This window comes from Filicampus tigris, chromosome 4, assembly GCF_054856515.1.
Source record: "Filicampus tigris isolate MCC_2025a chromosome 4, RoL_Ftig_1.0, whole genome shotgun sequence".
Classification (NCBI taxonomy): domain Eukaryota; kingdom Metazoa; phylum Chordata; class Actinopteri; order Syngnathiformes; family Syngnathidae; genus Filicampus; species Filicampus tigris.
Window position 1 is genome coordinate 20236307 of NC_141220.1, and position 27473 is coordinate 20263779.

Here is a 27473-nt window from a genome sequence, read left to right on the forward strand (position 1 = left end):
CATTAAGTTTGCCTAGGAAAAGTCAGCTTGGCTGTATACAACAATGCACCGAATACACAAATGATGGAGCAACACACATAGACAGACAATATAATGCTCACAGGCAAATTATCCTCCGCAAAAATAAATAAATCGACCATTACTGCAGTTTACAGAAGAATTGGGGCCGTCTCTGTGAATTACCGTATGTCTGTATAATGCTGCCCTCAGTTGGCCAAGACAAAGCACAATCATAATGAATTAATCGTGATGCACAAACGTTACAGTCTATCTAATTATGTAATTACGCACAATGAATAAAACTTGTATCGCAATCCACCGCTGTAATAAAGAACAGACAGCAGAAAACAAATGAACTCGGCGGCTAAGATTTCACGGGCGGCGGGGACGAGGTCGCGGGGACGGACGGTGGGATTTATTGTCGGGATAGGTTATCAGGCGGTGATGCTGCTGGATCGACAGCTGGTACAGTGTGGGCTAGGAAAGAAGCAGACAGACACCATGAGAGGCATTATGAGATGGAGATCACCGCTCATAGACCCCACCCTCTGGATCACAATAATACCGGCATACTCACTCGAGATGAGGAACTCACTGTCCTACTTTTATCAAGAGCAACTACGATAATCTTGTTTCTATGTGCTTTTATTCCCGAGGAAGAACATCTAGCCTCGCACTGTGTAGTATTGGGATATTTGCACAAACCTGTCATGTTGGCTGAAGATGCTTTGACAGGAAGGAGCTGTTGGAAGCTGAAGCCGAGGACGTTTCGGTGCCTTGCCAAAACTTAGCTTTCGGTAACTTGGCTCGCAAGTTTGACGGTGGGCGCCATGCCTTATCACGATGACGAGTATCCCGGCCAACCTCTGTGGCAGTCCGTGGTGCTGTTTTGCTGCAAGGGAATGATCGAGTTCATCATGGTGGTCCTCTTCCTCTGGCTTCTTGTGCAGGTGCTCTTCACCAAACAACTTGAAGGTAAAGCCAAGACGTTTTCAACATGTTCGGCCGTCATTTGTCCCAAAAACACTTGTGTTTTCTCTGTCTGCAGTCCACCTTCAAATTCTCCTTCTGGTTGGCCTGATTACTTTCTGTCTGTGCTTACTCCTGGGATGTGTTCTGTGCTGGTGGCGGAGTCACATTTGTTGTGGCGAAGACAACGAAAGTGCGATGTCACCTGAGCCTGCGAGCTTGGAGCGCTGCGCGCCACCTTCGGCGGCGCCCTCGTCATCATCCAGGCTTCACTACGAAGAGCTGGACGGCGATACGCTGGACTACCCGTCTGCGTTCACCAGCCCCACCCCTTTTGAGGGGAAATTTCCCTCCTGGTCTTTCTCTAATAATGCCCGAAAGGAGCAGCCCAAGACTTTTTTCTCACTCCGCCGTCCCAGCAACCCTCCTCTTTATAAACCCATAGACACCAGCCATACTTCCCTGCCATCTTTCCCCAAATTGCTATCCAAGGCCCTGCAGAGACGCTGCACTGTGACCGGCGATAGTATATCACACCAGGAGCGCAGCAGGCTCAGCAGAAACTCTCCCGGCACATCCGAGGAACCGATCCCATTGGTTTCGTTGGACTACGGCTCCAGTACCAGCTGCAAACCATCAATACCGACGACACCCCACCTCAATTACGCAATACTCTTCTCCCCAGATACACAAACCCTGACAATCACAGTCCTCGGCCTCACAGGGTCATCTCACAAGTTGGATGAGGTGTCGGTGCAGGCCTGCCTTCCGCCTCTCCACCCCTGTTTCGTACAAGCGTCAATCCAGAGCGGCCTCAGCCGAGTCCTGGTTTTAAACGTGAAGTCTGCAGAGGACCTCCAAAGGTGCACCCTAAGAATAGTTGTGTACACTCGGGACGGACGCGGACTGACAGGCAGCACTGTGGGTGAGCTGCAGGCTGAATGTGGCGGAAGAGACTGGAGTACAAGTCGTGAGATTCGCCTCACCAAAGAGCTCCATTCGAACAAATGGGCGCTCGAAAAGGTTGTGGTCCATAGAAGAATGATCTTGGTTGTCATTGGACGTAGTACAACTACGCACAACTATTACTAAGTGGAGCACAGTTTTGAAAAAAAAAAAAGAAAAGCCAGACAGTCATTTTACAAGTGCACCTAGTTGCTCTACTATAATGCTGAATAACCCGTAAAACGTACATTTTCTCCTCCTCACTCTGAACTTGTGCCCTTTCTGCAGAGTGGGATCTATCAGGATGTACAGATGTCGAAGGAGCTTAGCTGTCCTCCACAGATCTTGATTCTGCTGCACTATAACCCTGACACGCATCGGATCAAGGTGGCCGTCCTGAGGGCCGACAACCTGGAGAACCTCGTTCACACGTCAGCCGCGCCAGGTAGAACCGGTCTGGCCGCTTGAACTTGTCACCCCGTGTCCCCCCTGACACCGTGCGTTGAGTCGTTACGTAAGCTGCGGTGACACCCTTGCCAGCGGGAGAGGGAAAATATTTCCCTTTTGCTTTTAATGTTAGAGGGGATTATGGGATGTTTTACAGGACCTGAATGAAGTGGGAGATCATCCCCTTTTAAATGACATTGTGCTTTAATCCTTTACTAGTCACAATCCTCATAGGAAAGTGTTTCATTCTCCAGTGTGCCGCTAATCTTTATTTGCATTAGCATGTCTGGGCATTATGTTCATGGCAGTGGGCAGCCATTATCATCTCAATTTCATATGCAGGATCCACTTAAAGTGGAAGTCAACCCCCACATTTTTTTCACAATAATATGTTGTATGCGTCCCCGCTAGTCTAAACATGGCATTCTGATTCATGTTGCGTTTGTGGAATACGAGTTAAGTAGCCATTTTGATCCGTCTCTGGTGTCGGACATTTTGTCATTTGCTGTCGACTGCAGATGACATCACAGTTAATTGCTCAGGGCTCAGATAAGGACCAATCACGGCTCACCTGTTTTCTGAGTTTAGTCGTGTGACATTGGAAGGCGGAGCTGTGATTGGTCGTTACCTGAGCCCTGTGCAACTGTGATACTATTTTCCGTCAACAGCAAGTGACAAAATGGCCGCCCCCTGAGGTGGATAAAAACGGGTGGATTTTGCTGCTTAATTTGTACTCCACAAACACTATATTATTCAGAATATCAACTTTAGACTAGTGAGGCTGCATAGACCATATTATTGAAAACAAATGTTTTGGGTTGACTTTCACTTCAATCATTTTGTGTTGAAGTAAAAAAATTACAATGTGGAACAAATTAAAATCAAAATATGAAGCAATTGTTCATCTTCATAAGCTTCGTTTTAGTCAAATACTTCCAACTGTAATGCTTGAATACATTAAGAATATAAAAGAGTCCAGATTATTTTTTAAATTTTAACTTTTTTTTTTTAGAGATTTCAAAAACAAATGCAGGCGGATATCTCAAAATCTGTCGATGAATGCATAACCACCCATAAGTGAGAGCATCTGTTATTGTGATATTATTCCCACATCGTTGATGCTCAGTGTTTGTGTATAGACTACCAGGTGTTGATCAAGCTGCATCACGAGGGACTCGTGATCAGCAGCAGAGAAACAAAAGGAGCCTCGTTTGCTGTGTGGAACTCCTACTTCCTGTTTGACCTCCCTCCAGGAGACGTCAATCAATTACCACTCATGTTGGAGTTTATAATCGTGCAGGTACGATTCCTTTTTGACACTCGAGTGACAATGAGCATGTATCTTTTATCAGTACTTTGTATTTGAACTGGCTGCTGAAGGGATTCCATATCCTGCGTTACCTCATGACAGAGTCACGTGCGCTCGCAATGCAAAGTCCTCGGTCGAGTCCTCATTGGTGCTGAGGCTGCGGATGCGGGACTTGCTCACTGGAGGGACACGTGCAGCCTGCAAGGGGAGCAGTCACGATGGCACACGGTTCAACCAGAACCTTCATAGAAACAGACTGGGCATGATGTACTGTATATGATCTCCATCCAACATACCAAATTCTAAATGGTCACTTTTGCCATGAAGTATCCGTGACTTCAAAATGGCTCGCCTTATTTTGATGTCTCATCATGTGTTGTACATGTTAAAGTACAACACATGCAATAACAACAAACATGTCTTTGCTAATGTTATGAAAATAAAGAAATTGCATGTCCACAGTGGCTATGCAGCTACGGAAAATTAATTAAATGTAACAATAATTTCAAACAGAAAAGAGAAAAATGATTTTTGGTCTTTTTACATCATCTCATGTAATGAAAAGTGCTAACTCATCCCTTAGCTGTGGGTACAGGAGACATGAAAAGTCTACACACCCCTATTCAAATGCCACGTTGTTGTAATAACACAATATTTGTGAAACACAATATTAACCAGGATTCTGTGTTTCAACTCGTGTGCCCGTACAGAACATATTCTTGAAAAAAATATGTTTGGGTTGACTTCCGCTTTAAATAACGATTGGATTATTCATCCAACGGAGAGAGGCTCATGAGTGAGATTATAGAATGTGTATATTAATGCCGACACCCCTGCAAATTTACCGCACGCCTTGTTGATAAATGCAGGAGCTGGTATTAGTGCACATATGTGTGAGCATAATGATGAGCGGGGGCTGTTCCGCATGGTGTCGTCTGTGTGCTGCGATTATGCCATTAATGATATTAATTTGCATCTGTTACAGATGCTAATACTGAATTGACTAAATAACCTCGCTCGCAGTCACTCAAGGTGAATAATCACATGGTGGAGTCATACGAGGCCAAGGATTTACAATGCATGAATATGTGTGTCTTCCACTTGGGACTGTGGAGTGTAACTAGTGTTTTCGTAGTAAAAGATCACATGTTGACGCTGTACATTCATACAGTGAAAAAGGGAGTGTTGTTAACGTAGCCGAACCGTTACATTTCAAACCTTGTTATGGAATTTTGTCCCAACACGTGCATTGTCTGCAGGCTCCACATTTTATTCATCTTCCTTGTAAACTGGCATCAAGACTAAACCCTAATGCAGGCTTCTCGTGTCAACTACAAGCTGAAATCAAAATGATGAACAAGAATATGAATGTGTTGCTATCATCTTGTGATAGGCCGGTGAACAGGTATCATACCACTCCATGGATTGATTGATTGATTGATGACTACAGTGACCTTTATCAGCGTTGTCTACCAGAGAAAAGGAATACATATTTAACCAAAGATCATACCTGGGCTTTAAAGCGAGATTTGGCGTTCCACATTTTGAAGTCCAATAGAGGAAAAAGACATGACGTTGAGCATAAAGGGAAACATGGCAAAAGCTGTGGGACAATGAAAGGTAAGGAAGATGGTTTTACAGAAGAGGAGAGGAGAGTTGGAGAGAAGTGATGGATTGGGAGTGACAGAAAATAAGAAGTACGAATATCAAGGATTAGATTTTGACACACAGATTTGAACAGTACACTTTTCAAGATAGGAAAGCATGAGTCAGGAAAATGCCAATATGGAACATGTAACACATTGCTAAAAAGAGAGAAAAGGCGGATGATAAATCTGCTGGGAAAAAAAGGAGAAAATGAAAACGGCTATGATAGAAATATTGAATAATAATCGCAGAAGTTGTCAAATTCTATATTGCTTCTGACTGTAAAGTCAACTGTTATGGCTAACATTTAATATAATAACATTTAAAATCAAAATTTTGGATGGTTTTGTCTGGGTGGAATATGGTTCTTCTATTCCTCTCTTTCTTTTCTTTTGTTTCCAATTATTATTTGGGAGAAATATTGTAGGTTGGTAGGCATACATAGTTCACACTCCATTCCACTAAGTGGCGGTAATGCACCTAAACCTTTCTTGCCAATCGCCGTCACACACTACAAGAAGAAGAAAACGAAGCCGGAAGCACTCATCCAGATGCTAGCAGCAGCAGCAGCATTAGCGAACCATTCAACAAGCGCGGTACGATAGCAATTTTCAAATTCATTCACTTGAAGTACTTAACCTGGTTGTCCATTCGTGTGTTTTGTTGATAAAGAACGCGTTCGGGTACATTTAATAAGAAAGTTTTCTACTTAACCTTCTAGTTTGCTCGCGCTAGACTACGCCGCCGCACTAATGAGAAAGACAGTAGCTCGCGCTAACGTTAGCTGCTAGCAGCTTAGGTGTTCGTAACACACTCGCGTTGACGTGTAGGACATGAAGCATGTATTTCATTTGAATCCCACATACTGAATTGCATTGTCTTGCAGCGCTGGTTTATTTTATTTTTTAAAGTTCTTTTGTGCCGTTTTTATTAAGGGTTACACGTGAGTTTTGATAGGCATGGCTGCGGATTGGCTGGGTAGTTTGGTGTCAATCAACTGTGGTCCAACATTGGGAGTCTATCAGGGAGAGGTGTCATCAGTGGACCAGTCCTGTCAAACCATCTCGCTCAGACAACCTTTCCACAATGGAGTCAAGTGCCCTGTTCCAGAGGTCACATTCAGGTAAAGCTTGTGACGACAAAAAAAAAAAAAAGGGAATCTAGGAATGTGTGTAAAATTTCAAATATTCAATCCAGAATTACCATACAGATCTTTTAAAGACGATTCTAGGGATGTAGTTTTCCTGTGACACATTGTAGATATGACTCTCGAAAACCAGTGAAAAGGCATCATTTTTTGGCCATCAGTGGGTTTGACCATTTTTGTTGAATGCAAGCTTCAACAATACAGACAACATATGAAATGAATAATTAATATTACATTTTAAAAAATTATTGCGGGTTATTGCGCAAGTTTACATGGCCTCAATACTGCCAATAATAATATGTTTTAAAAGGTTTATTGGCTGCATGTAAACGTAGTCAGTGACCATTCAGTGGTGTATACACATATACCGGTATAATATACAAATTTGTTACCTTCCTGTTGCAGTGCCATTGACATAAAGGACCTCAAGATCTTAGAAATCAGGGGTGCATATACTCAGAACAGCTCTTCAGTGTCCACTAATACAAGCAGTGCCCCGGTTTCAGTACCAAAAGGTGATCCTCGGACTGTAGAGCTAGCCAACTCTCCGCAACACTGCTCCAAAAGCTATGGAGACCGCCATCTGGATGTCCCCAAGGGCTTCAGGCGAAGACACAATTCATGTAAATTTGCACTTTCCTCCAGAATTCTATGATTTAATTGTTCGTCGATGCTCTGTTAGTAAGACGTATGTATGCTCACTGTTGCAGGGTCATCAAGCAGTCGAGGTGTAAACCAAGCCACCCCCAAAAAGAATGGGGTGAAAAACGGTAGCAGCCAGATGAAGCAAAGGGACGATGAGTGCTTCGGGGACGGCATGGACGACGGCCTGGACACGGACTTTGATTTTGAGGGAAACTTGGCCCTTTTCGACAAAGCGGCCGTTTTTTCAGAGATTGACACGTCGGAGCGTCGTAATGGGGCGCGGTCACGTGGTACACCTCACGAGCAGACGCCCTCGCGCTACCGCCACGATGAGAACATTATTGAGGGGAAACCTATAGTGTACAGACAAATAACAGTACCACAACCTGGGACCAAAGAATACTGCACTGGTATGTTGTTGACGATGCAACAGAATGAGCCAATGTGCGAAATAGTTGATTTCAATTCTTGCTTTTTTTTTTTTTTTCCATATAGACTCTGGACTGGTTGTACCTAGTATAGCTTATGAACTGCACAAGCGTCTGCTGTCAGTGGCAGAGCGCTATGGCCTCACGTTGGAGCGGCGACTTGAGATGACCGGCGTGTGTGCGAGTCAGATGGCGCTCACGCTGCTTGGTGGGCCTAATAGGTAAGCAGAATGGAAAGCTAAATGATATAAGGTTCCTTATGTACATGTTTTTGTAGAGGGGATACATATACAGATGAACCAGTCTGACCACCAAACTGTTAAAGACCTTGTAAAGTGAATTCTGAGACCGGGGCTTTGCGCTTGAAGTGCTGCTTGAGAGTGCCTCATTGTTGGCCTTGAGTAAGAGCAGGGAAGGGGGAAACATTTTGAAAAAAGGTCCAACATGACAGCCAGGTTATGAACTGGGGCATCAGGATGACTTGGCGGCTTTAGAGCGCCTCGTGGTGGTGGTGGTAGAAAAAAAACTATCATGATTTGATGTTTTGCTTCTGTTTTTTAGCTTACAGCTAACGAAAACCCCAGATTCGCCATTTTAAGAATTTAGGCTATATTACATAAGAAACCATCAAAATCACTAATAGAAATTTGGAAGTTATTGACTTTATGAAAAGTATTTTCCAAATGTGTTTATTGAACCCATATAATGTGCGTTTCACTTTTAATTGAACGACAACAACAAATTTTTTGTTGAGTTGTAGTTAAGTTCATATTGGTTTTGTTATAATTTTTTATGAAATACTCTTCATTGACCTTACCGGATCAGAGGATGCTACTTGGCCATGAATAAATTCCATGCAGTATATTGTTAGTTTGAATTTGTGTTCTTTCAGGTTCACGCCAAAGAATCTCCACCAGCGTCCCACAGTGGCGCTACTCTGTGGCCCGCATGTGCAGGGGGCACAGGGCATCAGCTGCGGTCGTCACCTCGCCAATCACGAAGTTGAGGTCGTCCTCTTCCTTCCGAACTTTGTCAAGATGCTCGACTCGGTCACCAGCGAGCTCACTCTCTTCAATAAGACGAGTGGCAAGTTAGTGTCAAACATCAAAGGTGAGCATATCTTTGGTCGTGCTAGCTGTTGTTTATAGTTCATTCTAAGTCGTTTTCATGTTTAAATCTTCTTAGAATCGATTACACAATCGATTAGTCATCGAATAATCAAGTAATTTGACGAATTTGAACCCCGGCCAGGAACGATGGGTGGGTTGCGTCACAAAGGGCATTTGGTGTAAAAACTGTGCCAAACATGTCATCACTGTGGCGACCACTACCACGGAGAAGCAGACTGACTTTTTCAGCTCTTTTCCGGTGTCAATTGTATATAGTGTTTTATGTTAATTTAATTTGTTAATTTATTGTTTTGTAAAGTGCTTTGTTACATCTCTAGCTGTTTTAAAATGCGCTATATAAATTAAGTTGTATTATTAAGTGTGTGTAGAATTGCCCATTCGCAAATAAATAATGGAAAGGTGTACTGTTCACAAGCCCTAATTGTAATGGTTCACCGATGTCAAAAAGTTGATATCTTGTCTGATTGCACAGACCTGCCAGATACTCCCGTGGATCTAATCATCAACAGCCTCGACTGCCATGAGAACACATTCCTGATGGATCAACCTTGGTACAGAGCAGCTGCAGAATGGGCTAACCAGAACCGGGCACCGGTGCTCAGCTTGGATCCTCCCGTGAGTGGACAGGGCCAGGCAGTGGAGGCCAAGTGGTCCCTCTCTCTTTGCCTCCCCCTTCCCCTAGCGGAGGGGGCCGGCAGGGTTTACCTGTGCGACATCGGCGTCCCCCGCCAGGTGTTCCAGGAAGTGGGCATCAAGTACCTCTCTCCTTTTGGGTGCAAATTTGTCATCCCGCTGCACTCGGCCTAATGGGACGGACCACTTCTGGAAACGATAAGCGTTCCTGAGCTTCGAGTGTTGCGCAGATTGTTTATAAATGCTGACTTTTCACCATGTGAATGTGACCTCTCGCTCGTTCTGGAGGACCAATGAGCTCACCAGTTGTTCAAAACTTCATGCTTGTGGATTGGCGGGAGAACAGCTTTCAATTAGAGAGATGATTACAGTAAAATATTAACAGCTTTAGGGGCTGCAGTAATTATGTAGATACGATTGTATCTATGTAATATTTGGAACAAGAATTTATTTAAAAGTCAACTTATGTCATTTATAGAGTGTAGTGTTTTGTTGGACAATCTTTGACTTGAATATTGTTATCAAAACGCCATCCAAAGCCATCGAGTAATTAAATAGTATTTCTTACATTTTAGTCACTGACATAAGTTTAACCAAACTGGCAGCTACTGACTTCAAAGGTGATAATCTCGATGTGACTACTTTTTTTTCTTTTTTTTTTTTCCTGTGCTGAGGTGGACTGTGATGCAAAAGGGCTGCAGTATAACGATACCGCATGTCTTGTGTTTATTTTGTTGTCATCTTAAGACGGGTTAAACGTTTCATTTGCCAATTTCTATTTTTACCTTTTCCTTTTCTTGAGTGGTGGGTCACTCATGACAAAACATTGTGGACAATTATTTGCAAAGAAAAGCAAAACATTTCTTAAGAAACAACTGTAACTAAAGCTTACAAAAAGTACATTGAAAAGTTTAAGAAGAAAAAAAGCAGAGACGGTGATGGACGACGAAAGATGATGCAGCCCACTTTGGAGACTGTCGATTGAGACTTGGGACGTTTCTTCACATATTGTGATTTTGAAGTCAGAGCTGAGCGTCATGCTGTGAAGTAGAATTCAGGTTTGAAGAGTACACCTCACTGGTTTCTGTTGTGCTTGAGGCCTTCGTCAGAGGACAGGGAAATGGGCTCATTCTATAATGGGATAGGGCCATATTCACTTGTGTTGTTAACTGTCAAAACATGCGCACATTTACGCATTTTCAGTTACATAAATATCATTTTGACTTACATTTTCATTTCGATAATACTTGAGTACAGCATTGTCAGTTTTTCCAACATTCCAGAGGCCCGGTGTGTTACCTGTGACAAGACAAGCCTGATGATTCAGCCAGCATTAATGATTGTGAACCATTGTGAATGGCTTTTTTTTATTCCAGTGGCGCTGGGAATCTCACACTTATTCTGCTGTTATTGCCGTGTTCTAGTTTATTTGTTGAAGCTGTTCAGAAATGTTCGTGCTGTACTTTGTTTTTCACCCTTTGATCCATCTTGGTTGTTTGGTGTAGAAGAGATTGTATGCATTTCATGGTTTCAAGTACATTTTTGTCACAGTTTTCTAAAGTGTCATGTCTGCAGACTGAAAGAATTAAACATGTTGGCCTTTTTTGTTGAACTGTTTTTGTTCAGCTCTCTTAAATTACAGCAATCAAGCACCTATACATGTAACATTTGACCTTCTGCATGGCTATAATTGGTCAAGCAAACATTCTTGTGCTTGTTCTCCATCAGCAAATATCCCTGTGGAGTATTTTTTTCAAGAGAACGTCAATCGAAGCATATTTTTTTCCAGAATATGTTCTATGTATGCCCACTATTTGAAATAATGTTTTCTGAAGATGAGCCATGATTGGCTGTTACCTGAGCCCTGAGCAACTATGATGTCTTCTTCAGTCGACAGACGTCTCAAAATGGCTGCCCCCTGAGTTGGCTATAAACGGGTGGATTTTTCATATTTACAAAAGCAATCGTAATCACAATACTTTGTTTCAACTCTAGTAGGCCTGCATAGAACTTATTCTGGCAAAAAATATGTTTGGGTTGACGTCCGCTTTAAGGAGTCTACATTATCTATAATTGTGAGTGTATTTTTTTTTTATGTAAAAAAAAAAAAGGTATTAAATTTGGTATTTTACAATTGGGGGCTATGCACTTGGTTCCTGGACCTTCGGAGGTGACTTACTACCTCTTAAATTAATACCACCATCACGTTGCAATTATAGAAACCATCACTACCATAAAATGCAATTAATAATGCAACTATGCCATGTACATCCTCTGGAACAGTTTGGATTCAATACTGTATTTTTTTAATAACATGGGGGGGGGGGGGGGGGGATAAAAAAAATACATTATACCAGAGATGCTGATTCTTCCATGGATTAAAAGAGTGCAGGACTCTACAGACGTGTTTCACCAGTCAAACAACTTTTGCTCTGACCAACCAATCAGAGGACAGAAAAATGCAGACGCTGCGGCCAGCTGCCAGCTGCTGATTGGTTAAAGAATAAGTCCCAGTGCTAATGGTTTAAAGTGAATTGGCCAGCGGTGCTGTTTCTGAAGTCCCTGAGCAGATTACATTGACATGGCAATATACCAATTCTGTATAAACATACACGTACTGGAAGCAGTGCAACCTGAGCCAAGAGAAACAAATAAAGAGAATCAACTGTTGGAAATTCATATGATTTGATGCAACCAATATTATAATGTAGTTTACTAGTTTCTAAATATAGGTCATACTTCTGCAGTGTACCAGCAGGCCAGCAGAGAACTATGGAAATATTTCATTGATAATTATCTTTATGATATAATGAGACTTAATACCTTAACTGGGGACATATTTATGTTGAAAATGCTCAATATATTCCAGACTACTATACTGTGTCCGGGTTTTCCTGTCATCTCAGTTTGGTGTACCTGTCCCAATATGGCGACCACTTTGACGTACTACGACTAGACACATGCCACGACGGGAATACTGCGCTTGCGCAATGTGAAATTCAGGTGTGGCAAAAATTTGAAGCAGGGAGAGTCACTGTGTGATGCAAACCGAGTTCCTGATCTAACCAAACAAGTATTTTACTAGTCACAGTGTAGTTAGTTTCTTTTTTTTGTTCTATCTTTCCCACTCGTATTGGAATAATTTCTTTGTCACTTATTTGTTTGTTTGTACGCGTTTAGCTCCGCACTCACTGGCGTATTTGTGGATGTTTTGGGGACACCTGTGACATTCCACTAGATTTGGATTGATTTTGAGCTTCCAGTTCTAGTGACGCTTGTTTAATTTTTTCCTGCGTGGGAATGTCTGTTGTCCCCAAGATGACAAGGAATTTTGGGCAGTAGTACTGCCTGGAGTCACGTAGATCCATATTTTTGGTAAGTAAATATTTATTTTAAAGCCTTTCTGACTTCCAATGTTTTGGATCTGTTAGTTTGTAAGTTACTTACTTACATTTTAAAATGTATTTCATTCATAACACGTGACATTATTTATTCATTTAATAAGTACTGCCATTTAATAACTCCTGCGTCACCTCACCAGCATGTGCTGATATGATCTTGTATTGAGAACAGATTACCACGTGCCTTTGGATAACAACCAGTGAACACGACGGCTCAGCGCATGCTAACAGCTAAATGATAGCAAAATAGCCATTTACACTATTAGAAGTGTACCATGATTCAGGGACGTAAGTCACTGGGTTTTCTGGACTTGGGGGTAAGCAGCTCCCCCAGGAGACGCACAAGATGAGAGTGAATTGGCGCACCAGCACAAAATTTCTCAAACAAAAAACTAAGACTAAGAAATTGTTTTTCAATGTTTTTGGACAGATATAACAAGTATAAAATGCTGCCACGGTGTGTGTGCATGCATGCAGTGTTAGCTACAGTACATGTAAAATGTATTGTAACTAATAATAAATTGACAAAAGCTAAACTATATTAATGATACTTCTGTTGGGGAGCACTTAATTAAAGACAAAATTACATTTCGAATGTTATGATACTATTGGAGTATACTTAATATTAAAATATTTGTATATTCTTTCTTCTTACTGTAATATCAATATTAATTGACTAATGCAGTATAAGCACTGTGTTATTATTAACATAACTCAGCAATTACTAAACAATGAATTATAGCTGCATCTGTGGTCAATCAATGTACATTTTTCTAAGTTACCAAATATCAAGTTGATTGATTAAATGGACCACAACAATTTGTTTTTCTCGAGAAAATAACCTATACAAATAGTACTTTTGAGTAACACAACTCCCAAGTTCTACGTTTCAGCTTCATTGGACTTTATGTATGTTCATTTTTCCAACCTGTACATACCTGAATGCGTGTCATTAAATTTGCGTTGGATCTTGGTTTTGCAGAGTAAACACCAGAAAGTAAACTTGAGTGACTTTGAGGGCTCATTAAGTAGTATAGGTATTGGTATGGTAAAATATGGCGATGGGGATTGATGAGATTAGCGGTGCAATGATTAATTCATTAAACTAATCGATTATCAAATAAATTCATCATTATTTTTGATAATCAATGAATGTTTTATATACTTTTTTTCATCTGAAATTGTCCAAATGCTCAGACTTTCAACTTCCCAAGAGTCTGATTTCTGTAGTCCTCCATAAAAGCAGATTGATTCCAAGGGTGGCCAAATCCGGACCTCAAGTGCCACAATCCAGCCTGTTTTAGCTTTATCCCTATGGCAACACACCTGAGTCAAATCATCAAAGCCTGATAATGAGCCTGATGCTTTGAGTCAGGTGTTTTGCCGTAGGGATCAACCTAAAACAGGCTGGATTGTGGCTCTTGAGGACCGCACTTGGCCACTCCTGGATTAGACCGTCAGACTGTGTTGGCCGGTCAGAGACTGTGGGTGGGCCGGATGTGGCCCCCGGCCCGTAATTTGCAAAGGTCTGCATTACAGGTACTGTATATCCAGCTGCCCACTTTCCAGGTACTGTATATCCAGCTGCCCACTTTCCATAATCTATTTAGCTTCCCCCTCAATTTGCAGTCAACGTCTTCGGTCAGTATTAGCAGCATAATGTGAGGTCATAAAGTGATCTCTTAAAACGTTTCACAACTGTAAAGCGATTTGATGTTGAAAACTGCATTGCAATTGAAAAATGTAGTTAAACTAGTACTGCTGCTACTTGTGTCATTGTTATTGCGTACGAGTGTGCTCAATTCTCAACTAATGGGGATGGACATCACAGGTTTGATTCGAGGGCTGGTCAGTCTGTAGTTAAAAAAAAAAACAACTAAGCAAGAGCTGGACTTTAGAACCGAACAGAAATGAATTTGAAAGAGATTCTGAAGTCTTGAGAGACAACAACTCACAATTGTTCTTCTGGATGAATGGGTGTGTTGGCTAGGTGTCACTCAATAATTTTACCCATATCGTACGTCAGTGTAGCAGTTTGATAAAAATATCTTTCCTTGCTGACAGATAGTCCTTTATTTTTCCATCCTTCCACCCTGCATTGTTGTGCGTATTCAGGAGAGTCATGATGCTATTTCTGGGGCATACCCTCCTACTTTGTACTTGTTCTCTGCCTGACACAATAATTGCTTTCAGTGTACCTGGTGTCTTCCCCAATCACTGGGCCAGGGATCCTTACTGACACCAGGCCACACATAGTCTGAACAAAAAATATTGTATTTACACAGGTCAACAAAATTTTACTAACCTTTTGAATAGGGATGCTTCGATCGATCGGGCACCGATCATGATCGGCCGATTTTTGTGAAAAATTACGTGATCGGAATATTCGATCAAAGCCTTTTATTGCCGATCAAAACGTCCGCTTATGCTTGGGTGCCGCGAGTCGAAATGGCAAAAAAGTTGATTTGTTTAATACGCGACGACGTCCCTCCGTCCAAAATCATCACTCGCGCCGCCCTGCACGCAACCGCGCCCGCCCGCGCGAGCTACATTGACTCCAATTGAAACGCGCCGCCAGAAAGGCTCCCTAACGCAGCTGCGCCTCCGCTGCGAGCAGAGGCGAGGGACGCAACACGAGGCTGCGAAGCATGAACTGCGGGTGATCGGATGTTTTGATCGGCAGTAAAAGGCTTTGATCGAATATTCCGAGCACCGCAGTTGGTGTGACTGTGAACATAGCATTGTCTGCTGCGTGTGTGGAGTTTGCGTCTTGTAATACTGTATATGCCATGAAAAGGTGCCTGGCGCGGGGAGCATGGCCAAAGGTTTCAACACAACCAACTTAATCCGACATTTGAAGAACAAGTAATTGTGAGACTATGGTGAGTTTACGAGGCTCACTGCATTGAATAACGTCAGCATTTCTGTGCTGTTTTGCCGGGCGCAGTCTGACTTGTGCAGTGAAAACAACGTCCGACTTTTACAAGATAAGAGTTTGATGTTGATCAACCAGTTTGACGGCAAAAACAGAGGACCGCTGCACTCCGGAGGGTATGAAGTCCCTCTTATCTGCTGCATATTGCAATGTGAAAAAATGCGGGAATTTTCGCCAGATGACTTGTGTGAATGTTAACATTATGGTATGGGGGTGGCCACTGTGACAAGGGGTGACCTTGGCCAACCCTGGCCACCCTGTAGATCCGCCCCTGGGATTCTGTCCATGTTTTACAGTTGCGTTTATTCTTATTGTTATCCTTCATTGCTTGCTTATATTGTGCTGAGACTTGAGTGCATGTTTCGCTCTATCATGTGCAAACGTGAATTGAATGGCAGGAAACAAACCTTTGAACCTCTAAAATGGAACATTCCATTGTTATAATTACATGAACTAACTAACAGTGAGTGACAAACAGGTAATTCAACCTTTTATTCATCAATGGATATCTTTTAAAGAAAAACTAAACATCTTTCTTGTTATGAAAAATTATTAAAACCAAAAAAAACAAGCAAGAAGCAAGAGCAGTTCTACATCAGGTTCCTGAGTGGTCCACAACACCTTGTTTTGTAAACTAAATAAAATACTGTAAGTAAACAAGCTACAACAAAGCAATATTAAAAAAATAAATAAAATAAAATAAGGAATCACACTAAATCAGGTTCCTGAGCATTTTTTAATCTAGTAGAAAAGAGGACAATGCGATCGAAACAAAACTATATAACAAAAATATGAGCACATTACCAGTTGACAACATACAACCTAAAGAACTTGTAATAAATAAGTTTAACTAGTTCCATAATTTGAATGTTAACTTCAAGCCATTTCCAAATTCTTGATCCTTGAAATGGTGCTAGCAACTCATTCATTAGCAACTCATTCCCATTGCAGTTGATTGCGGTTGAAAGCATTTTACTAAAAATTTGCGGTCTGCTTATCGCCTTCCGCCTACAGCCGGGGTACCCTTCCACCGTCCGTCTATCCACCATTTTGTCTGGCTGGACCAAATAGTAATCGCCTACAGGCCGCTCTGCCTATTATTTTAAACGGGCTTCTGACTAACAACTTTGACAAACTACCACTAGCGAGGCTGATATCGGCCGATTAAATGTATTAATTGGTCAGGCACCGGTTTGGGCTACTCAGGGGAGCTCAGGCACACACAAAAGTTGTCCTATCTTGAAAACTGAGGACAGTGGTTCTTTGTACGTTAGACGAAAAGTCATTTGAGCCAATAGCCGGAGGTGAATTTGTATCAAGTGACAGGACTAGTTGTCTGGAGTGCTTCCGAAAAACAGTGGATACACAAAGTAAACACAGCAACGGTTTCATAGTAAGAAGAAGATAAAAAATTCTAGGTGATTATTTATTCGAATGTATTCATTGCTGTGTAATGGTTCAAATAATTATTGGAGAAACAGGTTTGAAGTCATTTATTGTGATTGTTTTTTAAACATCATAATGCAGTGTTTTGACAGGGGCGTGTTCATTATTTGCGTCCACTGTGTCATCTCCATGGCGGCCCTTCCCAACGCCACTGTTTGTTGTGTGCGTGTCATGGAATTATCTGCACAAATTTAGATTCCAGAGTTGCTGTCAAGATTCTTTCCTTCACTGTCAACCGGGCCGAGCTAGAGGAGCAGCTTGTGTGAATTGGACCAACTCTTCTTTTTATTTTTATTAATAGCATGATAACTCATACATAAATTATAATATAGAATTACAATTTTTATACATCTATATTGTTCTGGGTCACAGGTGAGCCGGAGTCTATAACAGCTGACTTTAGATGAGAGACGAGGTACAGCCTGGCCTGCTTCCTAGTCAATGATAGGCAACCATTCTCACCACTTTACAGTTTTCAATTAGCCTAGCAAGCATATGATCACCGCTTAAAATAATAACCGAAGTCATAGTTTGACAACAAATAGATATTTTTTGCCTTAAAGGGGAAGTCAACCCAAACATATATTTTCAAGAATATGTTCTATGCCTGCCCACCAGTTGAAACAAGGCATTCTGCTTAATATTGCGTTAGCGGAATATGAGAAATCCACCCGTTTTTAGCTAGCTCAGGGGGCACTTTGGCACTTGGGGGCTTAGGTAACGACCAATCACAGCTCACCTGTTTTCTGAAACTCAGCCATGATTGGTCTTGTATTCCACTAACGCAATATTAATCAGAATGCCGTATTTCAACTAGTGGGCCTGCGTAGAACATATTCTGGAAAAAAATATGTTTGGGTTGACTTCCACTTTAAATGTCAGCTCGGGTTGCTGGCCACCTCTGTTAAAATCGGGTACATCCTTAGTTAAACAGATCATTCGATTCTACACCTGAAATGAAATTATTAATCCATATACTATAGTATAAAAAAATATATAAAAATAGCGAATGAGGAGAGTGACGATTATCATATAAAATGAAAATTTAAATAACCGTAATCCCTGCCTACAGTGGTGTGATTAGGCAACAAAATGACATTGTCATTACCATAATTAATTATTGAGAATGTTGTTTGTTTGAGTGTACATTTTTCTGATTGTTTCTTTAGGCGTGTGCACCGGTGGTAATGTTTGCAGGCAGAAGACGTCATCTGTGAGGGAATTTGGACCGTCTCAGCATGGCAAAGGTGAAAAACTGTTGTTTGTTGAATTTGTTGTGTTTTTTTTTCTAAATTACCGCAACCGTTCAAATAGTTAACGATATGCCTACACAAAAATAAGCCCGCATTTTGATGTGTATGATTTCCAATAGACTCCATGGCCCAAAGGCACAGTGTGTGTGGCCAGATTCAGCTTTAAGGGCTCATTAGAGCACCACCTCCCCTTTAACGAAGGAGATCTGTTGACTATTGTTACGGCGACAGAGGTAAGGCTCGTGTGTGTGCGCTTTTTCTCTTGAAGGAAACACTGCTAATTGGTTAACATGCACTTTTTGCTCAATGTCTTGCAGGATCCAGAGTGGTGTATAGCTAAAAATGAAGCGGGTCATGAAGGGGAAGTTCCCACCAGGTGCATTCAGAAATTGCGTCGCAACGTTGCATCTGTGGAAAATTGCAACGAGCTGAATCTTATGCCGTGAGTACCCAAATTAGCTTTGTTCGTTTGCTCCTGGCGCGCAAAGTGTTTTTGCTGTGTCTTTTCCTTCTTCCTATTCCTTTTACATACAAATACTTTTACTCTAGATGTAAAACAATGGCACCTCTGTGGTTGTCATTGCAGATGGTTTCATGGCAAAATAACACGGCTCCAGGCCGAGCGCTTGCTCTCCCCACCGGAGATGGGCCAATTCTTGGTGAAAGAGAGCACCAACTTTCCAGGAGACTACACGCTGTGTTTGAGCACCGACGACAAGGTGGAGCACTACCACATTATATACGACAACGGCAAGCTTACCATTGACCAGGAATCATACTTTGACAACCTCATCCAGCTGGTTGAGGTACAACCTAAAAGAAACATTTCATTGTGTAATTGTCTTCCTTAGTCATATTCAAACTGGAAGTCAACCCAAACATATTTTTTTCAAGTATACGTTCTATGCAGGCCCACTAGTTAAATCAAGACATTCTGATTAACATTGCGTTTTTTGGAATATGAATTAAGTAGCAAAATCCACCTGTTTTTAGCCATTGCAGGGGCGGCCATTTTGTCACTTCTGTTGACTGAAAATGACTTCACAGATGCTCAGGGCTCAGATAATGACTAAGGCCCTGTCTACACGTAGCCAGGTTTTTTGAAAACGGCAGATATAAGCCTGCGGTTAGCCCTATAAGGCGGGGGGGGTCTGCGGATACGTTTGTTAAAAAACCCCGGCTACGTGTAAACAAGGCCTTAATATGGCTCGGCTTCAGAAAACATGCGGGCCGTGATTGGTTGTTACAGGAGCCCTGGGCAGTTGTGATGTCATTTTCAGTCGACAGGAGTGACAAAATGGCCGCCCCCGGAGATGGCTAAAAACGAGTGGATTAACTCTTATTCCACAAACTCAATATTCATCACAATGCCTTGTTTCAACTAGTGGGCCTGCATAGAACATATTCTTGTAAAAAGTATGTTTGGGTTGACTTCCCTTTAATGGTTAGCACACACTGGCTACAACAGCTGCAAGATTCACTAAAAAAGGCGAATCTAAGAGTGTACGGTACCTCTATTCCATATTGCTACAATACTTATGCTAATGCTAATGCTTTAGAGAAAATGCAAACCTCTCATCTGAAGAGGCCGCCATTTTGCCACTTGCTGTCGACTGAAAGGGACATCACAGTTGCTCAGGGCAGTGTCAGTTAAACCTCTTACCAGGAAAAAAAAGTTGAGCAGTTTTTTGATCACCCAATAAGTAGCTGTTTAGTTTGTTTGTTAGCAGGATCCAAAAACTACATTAATGATGTCCATGTGCGGAGCTAGTACCCATAAAATGTTTGTGCTGGTCTGGATAAAATGCAGACCGATGAATTGCAGTAGTTTCATTTCAACATGAACCAGAAAGTACATGGATTAAAAAAATAATAATCTGGAACTCAGCTATTTCCCCCCCCCACTCTTATTAGAGGAATTTATTTCCATTTGGGTCATTCCCGCAACCCAGAATGATTGTCTCCCTTTTTTTCTTTCTTTTCCAAAGCACTACAAAAGCAAAGCTGATGGGCTGTGTACTAGTCTAATCAATCCAAAGTTGGAGAAGGAGACTGTCGCTGTCCAAAATGAATTTTTGAGAGGTGAGTCTAGCTTGAGTGCTTTGATAGTCACACGCAGACTGCGAGTAATGCGTGATTGTTGCATACCTCCTGTCTTTGGCTTACCAACAGGTGGTTGGGTGATGAACAGAAAGGAACTCAAGTTACTGAAAAGCATTGGACAGGGAGAGTTTGGAGGCATGTAGTCATTTGAATTGTTTTTGTCTTGTTCAAGTAAATGAGAAAATCACAACACAAACAACTCTTATCACTTTCCTGCATGTTTCACATTATGGTTTATTTGCCGTGACAGTGCCTGGTCAATGTTAACGTGTTAATGTTGTTTTGTTTGCAGAAGTCTTGTTGGCTGAGTACAAAAAGACTCAAGTAGCTGTGAAGTGCCTAAAAAATACTACTACCGCGCAGGCCTTTATTGCAGAGGCCTCTGTCATGATGTAAGTAACACAGAATAATTAAAAGCATTCACGTTAATGCTCCTTTGTGTCTTAACTATTTGTATTGTGTCCAGTTTCCATCAGTCTTCCATTCATTTTTAATAATATCAACCAATTCAAAGAACATAATGCTAGACTCTTTTAAAGCAACACTCCACGTAAAACTCCTTTTCTTTTATTCTATTAGGCAGTGTGTATAAACATTAAGAGCTCAAATATCAATGGCATCTGATTCCCTGGGGAAAAAACAAACAAACAGTTTAAGCCAATTAGGTATCAAAATAATGACATACCCTGTGATGTTGAGCAGTTGACATAATCACTGTGATGTAGCGCATGATGTAACATGGGAGTGTTCATTTGTTACTTGTTTCTTAGTCTGTTTTGCTAAAAAATGCTGTATGGTGGAGTTTTTTTTCACGGAATCAGATGCCATTGATATTTGCACTCATACTGTTTATACACACTGCCTAATCAAGGAGTGTCCAAACGTTTTCCTCAGAGGGCCACACGCAGAAAAACAGAAGGAAGGATAGGCCAATTAGCTTTTTTCCCCTTTAATTTTAACTTATTAAACACACTAAAATCAATCCAAAATTATCAGGCTTTAGGTAGGCTATCAGGTAGCGATTAGAAACGAAAACCGGTTTCCACGAATTCAATTCCTAGAAATCGTTTGTTTGCTTGCATGACGGTTCCGCTTATCGATTGCTCTTATGTCGCAAATGAGTGATGACGTCACACGGAGAGACGTGTATTTAGGTTCGCAACTTTTCCAACCTGGCTCCCATAACGTCATGCAATATCAAAATGTCTTCTGAATGATATAACCCTCGTTCTTTTCTATCGTTATTTTGAAGTTTGGGGAATTGATATAGTACTGTTGCCATGCTAATGTAACATCCAAGACAAATCAAAATCAACCCATGCTTAATCCGACTGTTACATTTGTGTGACAGCTGGCTCGAGCCTAAATCGATTAGTCATGCTTGAAGGGTGAAGGGAAGGGATGACTTGCTTAAAGAGACAACTGTCACTGTTACGCTGGTCACTTAACATCAAAAACTGAGTCTGTGCTGTGTACATTTGTAACATATGCCAGTTCTCACTGTGTAAAAGTACACTAGTCAAAGCTCCCTGCTTAAGAGCCTTTAAAATTAGCATTAGCCTGTAGGTTAGCAACCTGGGCTCTTAGCCTGCTGGTTAGCACAACCGACTCAACCCGGGAGACTGGCGGTAAACGCATATTCGAGCTTGGGGCAGGACCAAGCCGGATGACCACCATGTCTCATATGCTCAAAGACTAAATGAATTCCTGAATTTTTGAATTGTTAGGAAGAATTTTTATTATTTAGCAGTACGATGTTGGAATCAAAATTGTAAACATTTTCAATTCCCTCCCTACTTGTAGTTAAACTTAGAATCTATTGTTAAGTATTCCTGAATAAAAATGAAGAAACTCCAAAGTCACCTACTTTCTACTCTATTCTCAAAGGAAATTAAGTCACAATAACTTGGTGAAGCTGCTTGGAGTGATATCAGAGGCAAACGGCAGTTTGCTCATCATTACTGAATACATGACAAAGGTGAGTGTCCGTCTGTCTCGTCGACTGTCAACATCCTTAATACCTGACTTATATGTGTGTGTTTTTTTTCAGGGTACCTTGGTGGACTACCTACGCTCCAGAGGACGGACAGTACTCACGAATGTTACTCTTCTTAAGTTTGCACTGTGTGTATATCGAACGTATGCAGTAAACAACCACTGAACAGTATTTAGGCCAAATCATAATGACCAAAATGACCGTTTTTCTTTTTTTCTTTTTTTCTTTTTTTTTTACAAAAATTACAGCCTTCCTGATTTGAAAATTGCATTCTACTACATTGTGATGTCAGTTTGAATTTGATTAATTGTTCAGCCCTATGGTGTGTAAGACATGAGTTTTAGTATAAATATGTCAAGATGAGCGTAAATTTCTACAGGCTATGACTATGATTATGAGTAATAGCATAACAGTATGATAATGACACGGAATGTAGAATGCAAATTGCATTAATGGAGAAAAAAAATCAATCAACAAAACAACATATTCAATCAACTTTCGTTTTATTTATGTGTTGTGTAATGCTTGGCGGATTGTTCTTTTTCGCAGGCATGTCTGCGATGCCATGGTGTATTTGGAGTCCAATAACTTTGTCCACCGAGACCTTGCAGCCCGTAATGTCCTGTTATCGGAGGACCTCGTCGCTAAAGTCAGTGACTTTGGTCTGACCAAGAAGGTGTCTTCCCTTGAGGATACTGACAAGCTGCCAGTCAAGTGGACGTCACCTGAGGCCCTCAAACAAAAGGTACCCTTGTTAAGTGGAGAAGAAGTTTGTTGTACGACATATCAAGCAAATGCTGAAAGTCATCTTCAATACAATTTTTTTGTCTCTTCCTCTAAAGAAATTCTCCACCAAATCAGATGTTTGGAGTTTTGGTGTTTTGCTTTGGGAGATTTACTCGTTTGGTCGAATGCCTTACCCGAAAATGGTAAGTACGCAGGATGTAACAAAAGAAAACGTTAATTGTGGAGTAGTGAACAGCTAATGCGAAGTATAGGGAGTCCTCGCTTTACGACGGATGTCGATTCCCATGGATTTAACCAGATTTTTAAGGTCGAAACACACGTACGGCTCTATTTTCATCAGCAGTACTCTGACACCAATGCCTGCAGATCGATTATTTTTGTATCAGTGTAGTTGCACATTTGCCATTTTGTGCAGACTGGTCTCTGCCAAGCTGGGCGGGCTGGGCACGACTCACCTGTTTTCTAAAGCTGAGACATAATTATTCGTTGTCCGAGCCCTGAGCATCTGCGATATCATTTTCAGTCGACAGAAGTGACAAAATGGCCGCCCCCTGAGCTAGCTAAAAACGGGTGGATTTCTCATATTCCACTAACGCAATATTAATCGGAATACCTTGTTTTAACTAGTAGGCCTGCATAGAACATATGCTTGAAAAAAAATCTTTGGGTTGACTTCCCCTTTAAGAATTGCTTCCAACTTTTACGCCCAACAAAATTCAGATGAAACACATCAACTTTAATCCCATTTTATTTGTGTGTGTTGAAAACATGTTTACAACTCATCTCAACTTTATTCCCATCGTGTAGCAATCAATACATGTGGTGTCTCAATTGGAGAGGGGATATCGGATGCACTCTCCGGACGGATGTCCCGAAGCTCTCTATATCACCATGCAGGACTGCTGGCACTTGAACCCCGACTATCGGCCAACTTTTAAATTGTTGAAAGAGCGGCTAGTCGTTATCAAAAAAGAGCTCCGGCAAACAGGCACACAGCTCTGACAAGACACATGCGCGGCGCCTTCTACCCTCATCATTTGACAATTTTCACATTACACCAGTTGAGACATGTCTCTCGATGTTTCTTAAGCCTCAATGAGCCTTGCTATGTTTCTGATTTGAGAAGTTTCATCTGTTCAACACTTCCTTCCTGTAACACACGGTGCAAGTTCACCCCCAAGACTGCTCTATTATATGCTCACGCGCGCATGAGCCGAAGACAACGCGAAGCCGCGCAGTGCTCTGTGTGCACCAAACAAGTGATGAATATGTGACATGTTGCGTATGCATCGTTTATTACCTGATACTGAAGCGAAGCAAAGCCTTTAAGGATGAACGTGAAGACGGTGTGGAGATTTTCTTGGCTTGGGGATGTTACAAAGATTTTGGAATTGCTGGAAACAACATCAGAACACCATTTAGGGTCTACTGTGAGTCAGGTTGGTTTTGTTATGTTTTTGGAGAAGCGTTTTGATTCGATACATTTTCTTTGTTTTTCAGTTATAGTTGCGCCCGTTATGGGCAGGAAACTCATATTACCGTGGGGGATTATAATGATTTATTTGAACTTATTGTTCCCCAGGGCGTAATGATTATGTAACATGCATTTAGACTTCGCATTTCTGTAATGTACACTGGGCACAAAAATAAATAAATAAATACACATGGGCTCATATGGACTACATACAACCCCACTAATATTTTGTTAAATGTTCATTAGGAAGTGTTGTAACTTTATTTTGTAGCAACAAGCTTCTGACATAACTCTAATATATATTTTTCATGTTTTTGTTTTTTTAAAATATATATGCTATCTATTTTGTAGCCTGAACGTGTGTGGACTAGAGAAATTCGAAATAACTTCAATATTTTGCACACAATATTTTTTAAAGATGTATGACAAGTAGAAAGTCGCAACAAGTAGTTGTTTCACTCTGGGAAATTAACAATTGAAATAATGAAAAGCCCCGAATGAACATGACATTCATGCCCATGATGAGTGTACATAGAATCAATGTGAAAGTGCATTATCATAATCTTGTTTTTTGTTATCTTACTGCTGGTGTAAAACGAACGGAAGGTGTGCATGTTTTTAAGTTGACACAGTATTGTTTTTACAAATTTTAATAAAGTACAAATCCAGTAAATGTATCTTCTTTTGTGCTACACAAACATTGTTACTTAGCTTGTCCACAAAGAAAATTTACAACAACAGATTTAGCCCTGTTTTCTGTCTAGAAATAGTTTATGGACATACACACCAAGACACAAAAGTCAAGCTCAAGTGATCATGTTTTTTCTTGGTTGGATAACAAGGAAACAGGCCATTGCCCATGATATTGACGTTCAAACATTATCAGTCACCAAAAGTAGGCTTGGCGCGTTTACACATTATTATAGTATACTAGCCACGTCAACCATGACCAAGGTTAAAGGCAATTAATTCATTTATTGCTATTTACTCCCTTATTGCTCATGTCAGTTGCAGGTTAGCTCAGTCTGACTACAAAATAGTCAACTAGTTGTAATTACATTTTGGATAGCTGGAATTCACATAGCAGGTATCTGCAACTACATTAAAGATATCTTCAATGATCCCATGTGAACAAAATGTGATGTCATCTGTCCTGGGAAAAATTACGTTGCAGATATCTGAAATGGCAATTGTTAATAGGAAGCATAGACTTGTGGATATCTGAAATGGACCGATAATATATATTTACATCTATATGCAGGTCAAACACCTAGCTGTTAAATGTAAGTAGATAGATGGCAGGCAGCCACTTGAATGTCTTGCGGTATCCATACTGCGCATGCGTAACGCCAAATCAAGGCGGGAGAAGAACTTGAACGTTTTGACTGAAGGAAGTGCAAAGACATTTTTTTTTCTGACTGGTAATCCTAGTCAGGGCCACATACTTTTTGTATGATTATACCACCCACAGAGTGCTGTGCCTGCTTTTTCTCCACAGGATTTTCCTCATACCAGAGTCATCTTAGTTGCATTTCATATCGCCAATGTTCGTACGTGTTAAAGGCTCTGCACCCCGACTGGTTTTGATGACATTCAGTGATACCTGTGACATTTCCCTATCAGAACTTGGGAGTGATTTTGGACTTTGACCTATACTAGCAGTTGCTATATGACCAAATACTGCTTGGAGTCACCTTAACCCGCTTCCCGGTACTGTAAATGTTTATTTCAGAGCATTTTGAAGCATTCAGATGTTTCTTTTCCTTTTTTTGTGAGGGGGGTGTCATCTCGTATTTAATTTATTTATTAGATTGGTCTTCCTTCCTGCTTCCTGTGCTTTCAGCATCTGTGTCGGGTCAGCAGCAGTTTGCAGATATAATCTTGAAACCACACATGCAGTGCACATCAGGCATCTGAAGACATCATTGAGCAATGTGGCAGCGCTTAAAATACTTTTGAAAAAAGTTGTTAGTGACTTAAATAATGTGGCTCTACAAAAGAGGTAGGTGTTTGCAGTCTTTGGATATTAACCAGTAGAGTCGATTTGAAAGTAAACTGTAAGATACAATGATCATAAATATCCTTATACTGTGTTAGAAGACAGTTGGCGCTGACATAGGTGGGAATTTGTCATTAAATGTTTGCAAGTAGATTTATAGTTACAGGTAACCTCCCCTTGATCGTGGGGCCCATCTTCACAGTCTCGTTATTCCACAGATTTTTATTTTTTGTACAATTTGTAACTATTTTGTTCTGCCACCTCCTACTCCTTGAGACCCTGACTAGGATTACCAATTACAAATTAAAAAGTGGATAGCAAAGTGGTAATGGAGGCTTGAAAGCTAATATATCATTAAATCTCAAATTTAAAAGGAGATCAATTGAGATCTACAGCACAGAAATTTGACTAAATTAGATTTCTATAATAATGACCACTGTGCTGGAATTAAATGCTGCTTGCATGTATCCTGACCGCTTGCTATGCCACAATAATTGATTAAATAATTGTTCATTTTACCCAGTGGTTAGCTTATCCGCCTCACAGTTCTGAGTTTGGGAGTTCAAATTCAGGCTTGGATGGATAACTTTACCTATAGTGCAAGGGGTTGTAGTCAAATGCTCCCCCCCCCCCGAGTAAGCATCGCATCTCAAAAATTATGATCGTGACTGATTGTTCCTTACATGTTGTAATGTTTGTAGGCAGGAGAAATCACTTCACGTGTGAGGGGATTTATGCTGTTTTACCATGGCAAAGGTGAAAAACACACCTGCTGGAGCATGCTATGTTTATGATTTCCAATAGACTCCATGGCCCAAA

The 27473-nt window shown here is 41.1% G+C and overlaps 3 protein-coding genes across 5 annotated transcripts; all 3 read left to right on the top strand.

Annotated features, from left to right (window-relative positions):
- The first annotated feature begins 526 nt into the window (after positions 1-526).
- LOC147148875 (uncharacterized) lies at positions 527-4234 on the top strand. Its single transcript, XM_086028678.1, has 5 exons — positions 527-975; positions 1049-1992; positions 2203-2359; positions 3501-3661; positions 3773-4234. Exons 1-5 carry the CDS (start codon positions 831-833, stop codon positions 3917-3919), a joined length of 1554 nt encoding a protein of 517 aa, XP_085884804.1. The 5' UTR covers positions 527-830; the 3' UTR covers positions 3920-4234.
- Positions 4235-5773: 1539 nt separating this feature from the next.
- On the top strand, positions 5774-10903 carry edc3 (enhancer of mRNA decapping 3 homolog (S. cerevisiae)). Its single transcript, XM_086029590.1, has 7 exons — positions 5774-5913; positions 6253-6440; positions 6870-7087; positions 7175-7519; positions 7605-7758; positions 8430-8647; positions 9140-10903. Exons 2-7 carry the CDS (start codon positions 6277-6279, stop codon positions 9472-9474), a joined length of 1434 nt encoding a protein of 477 aa, XP_085885716.1. The 5' UTR covers positions 5774-5913; positions 6253-6276; the 3' UTR covers positions 9475-10903.
- Positions 10904-12218: 1315 nt separating this feature from the next.
- Positions 12219-25328, top strand: LOC147148877 (tyrosine-protein kinase CSK-like). Of its 3 annotated transcripts, none has more exons than XM_086028975.1 (13): positions 12219-12673; positions 18251-18329; positions 18455-18568; positions 18653-18777; positions 18922-19141; positions 20324-20417; positions 20508-20573; positions 20731-20830; positions 22326-22416; positions 22489-22562; positions 22984-23179; positions 23277-23363; positions 23989-25328. In XM_086028975.1, exons 2-13 carry the CDS (start codon positions 18321-18323, stop codon positions 24181-24183), a joined length of 1371 nt encoding a protein of 456 aa, XP_085885101.1. In that variant the 5' UTR covers positions 12219-12673; positions 18251-18320; the 3' UTR covers positions 24184-25328. The 3 variants fall into 3 exon arrangements, with proteins under 3 accessions (XP_085885101.1, XP_085885102.1, XP_085885103.1); XM_086028976.1 differs by lacking the exon at positions 12219-12673 and adding an exon at positions 15559-15583 and having other exon boundaries at positions 18252-18329; XM_086028977.1 differs by lacking the exon at positions 12219-12673 and adding an exon at positions 15710-15752 and having other exon boundaries at positions 18252-18329.
- Positions 25329-27473: the final 2145 nt, after the last annotated feature.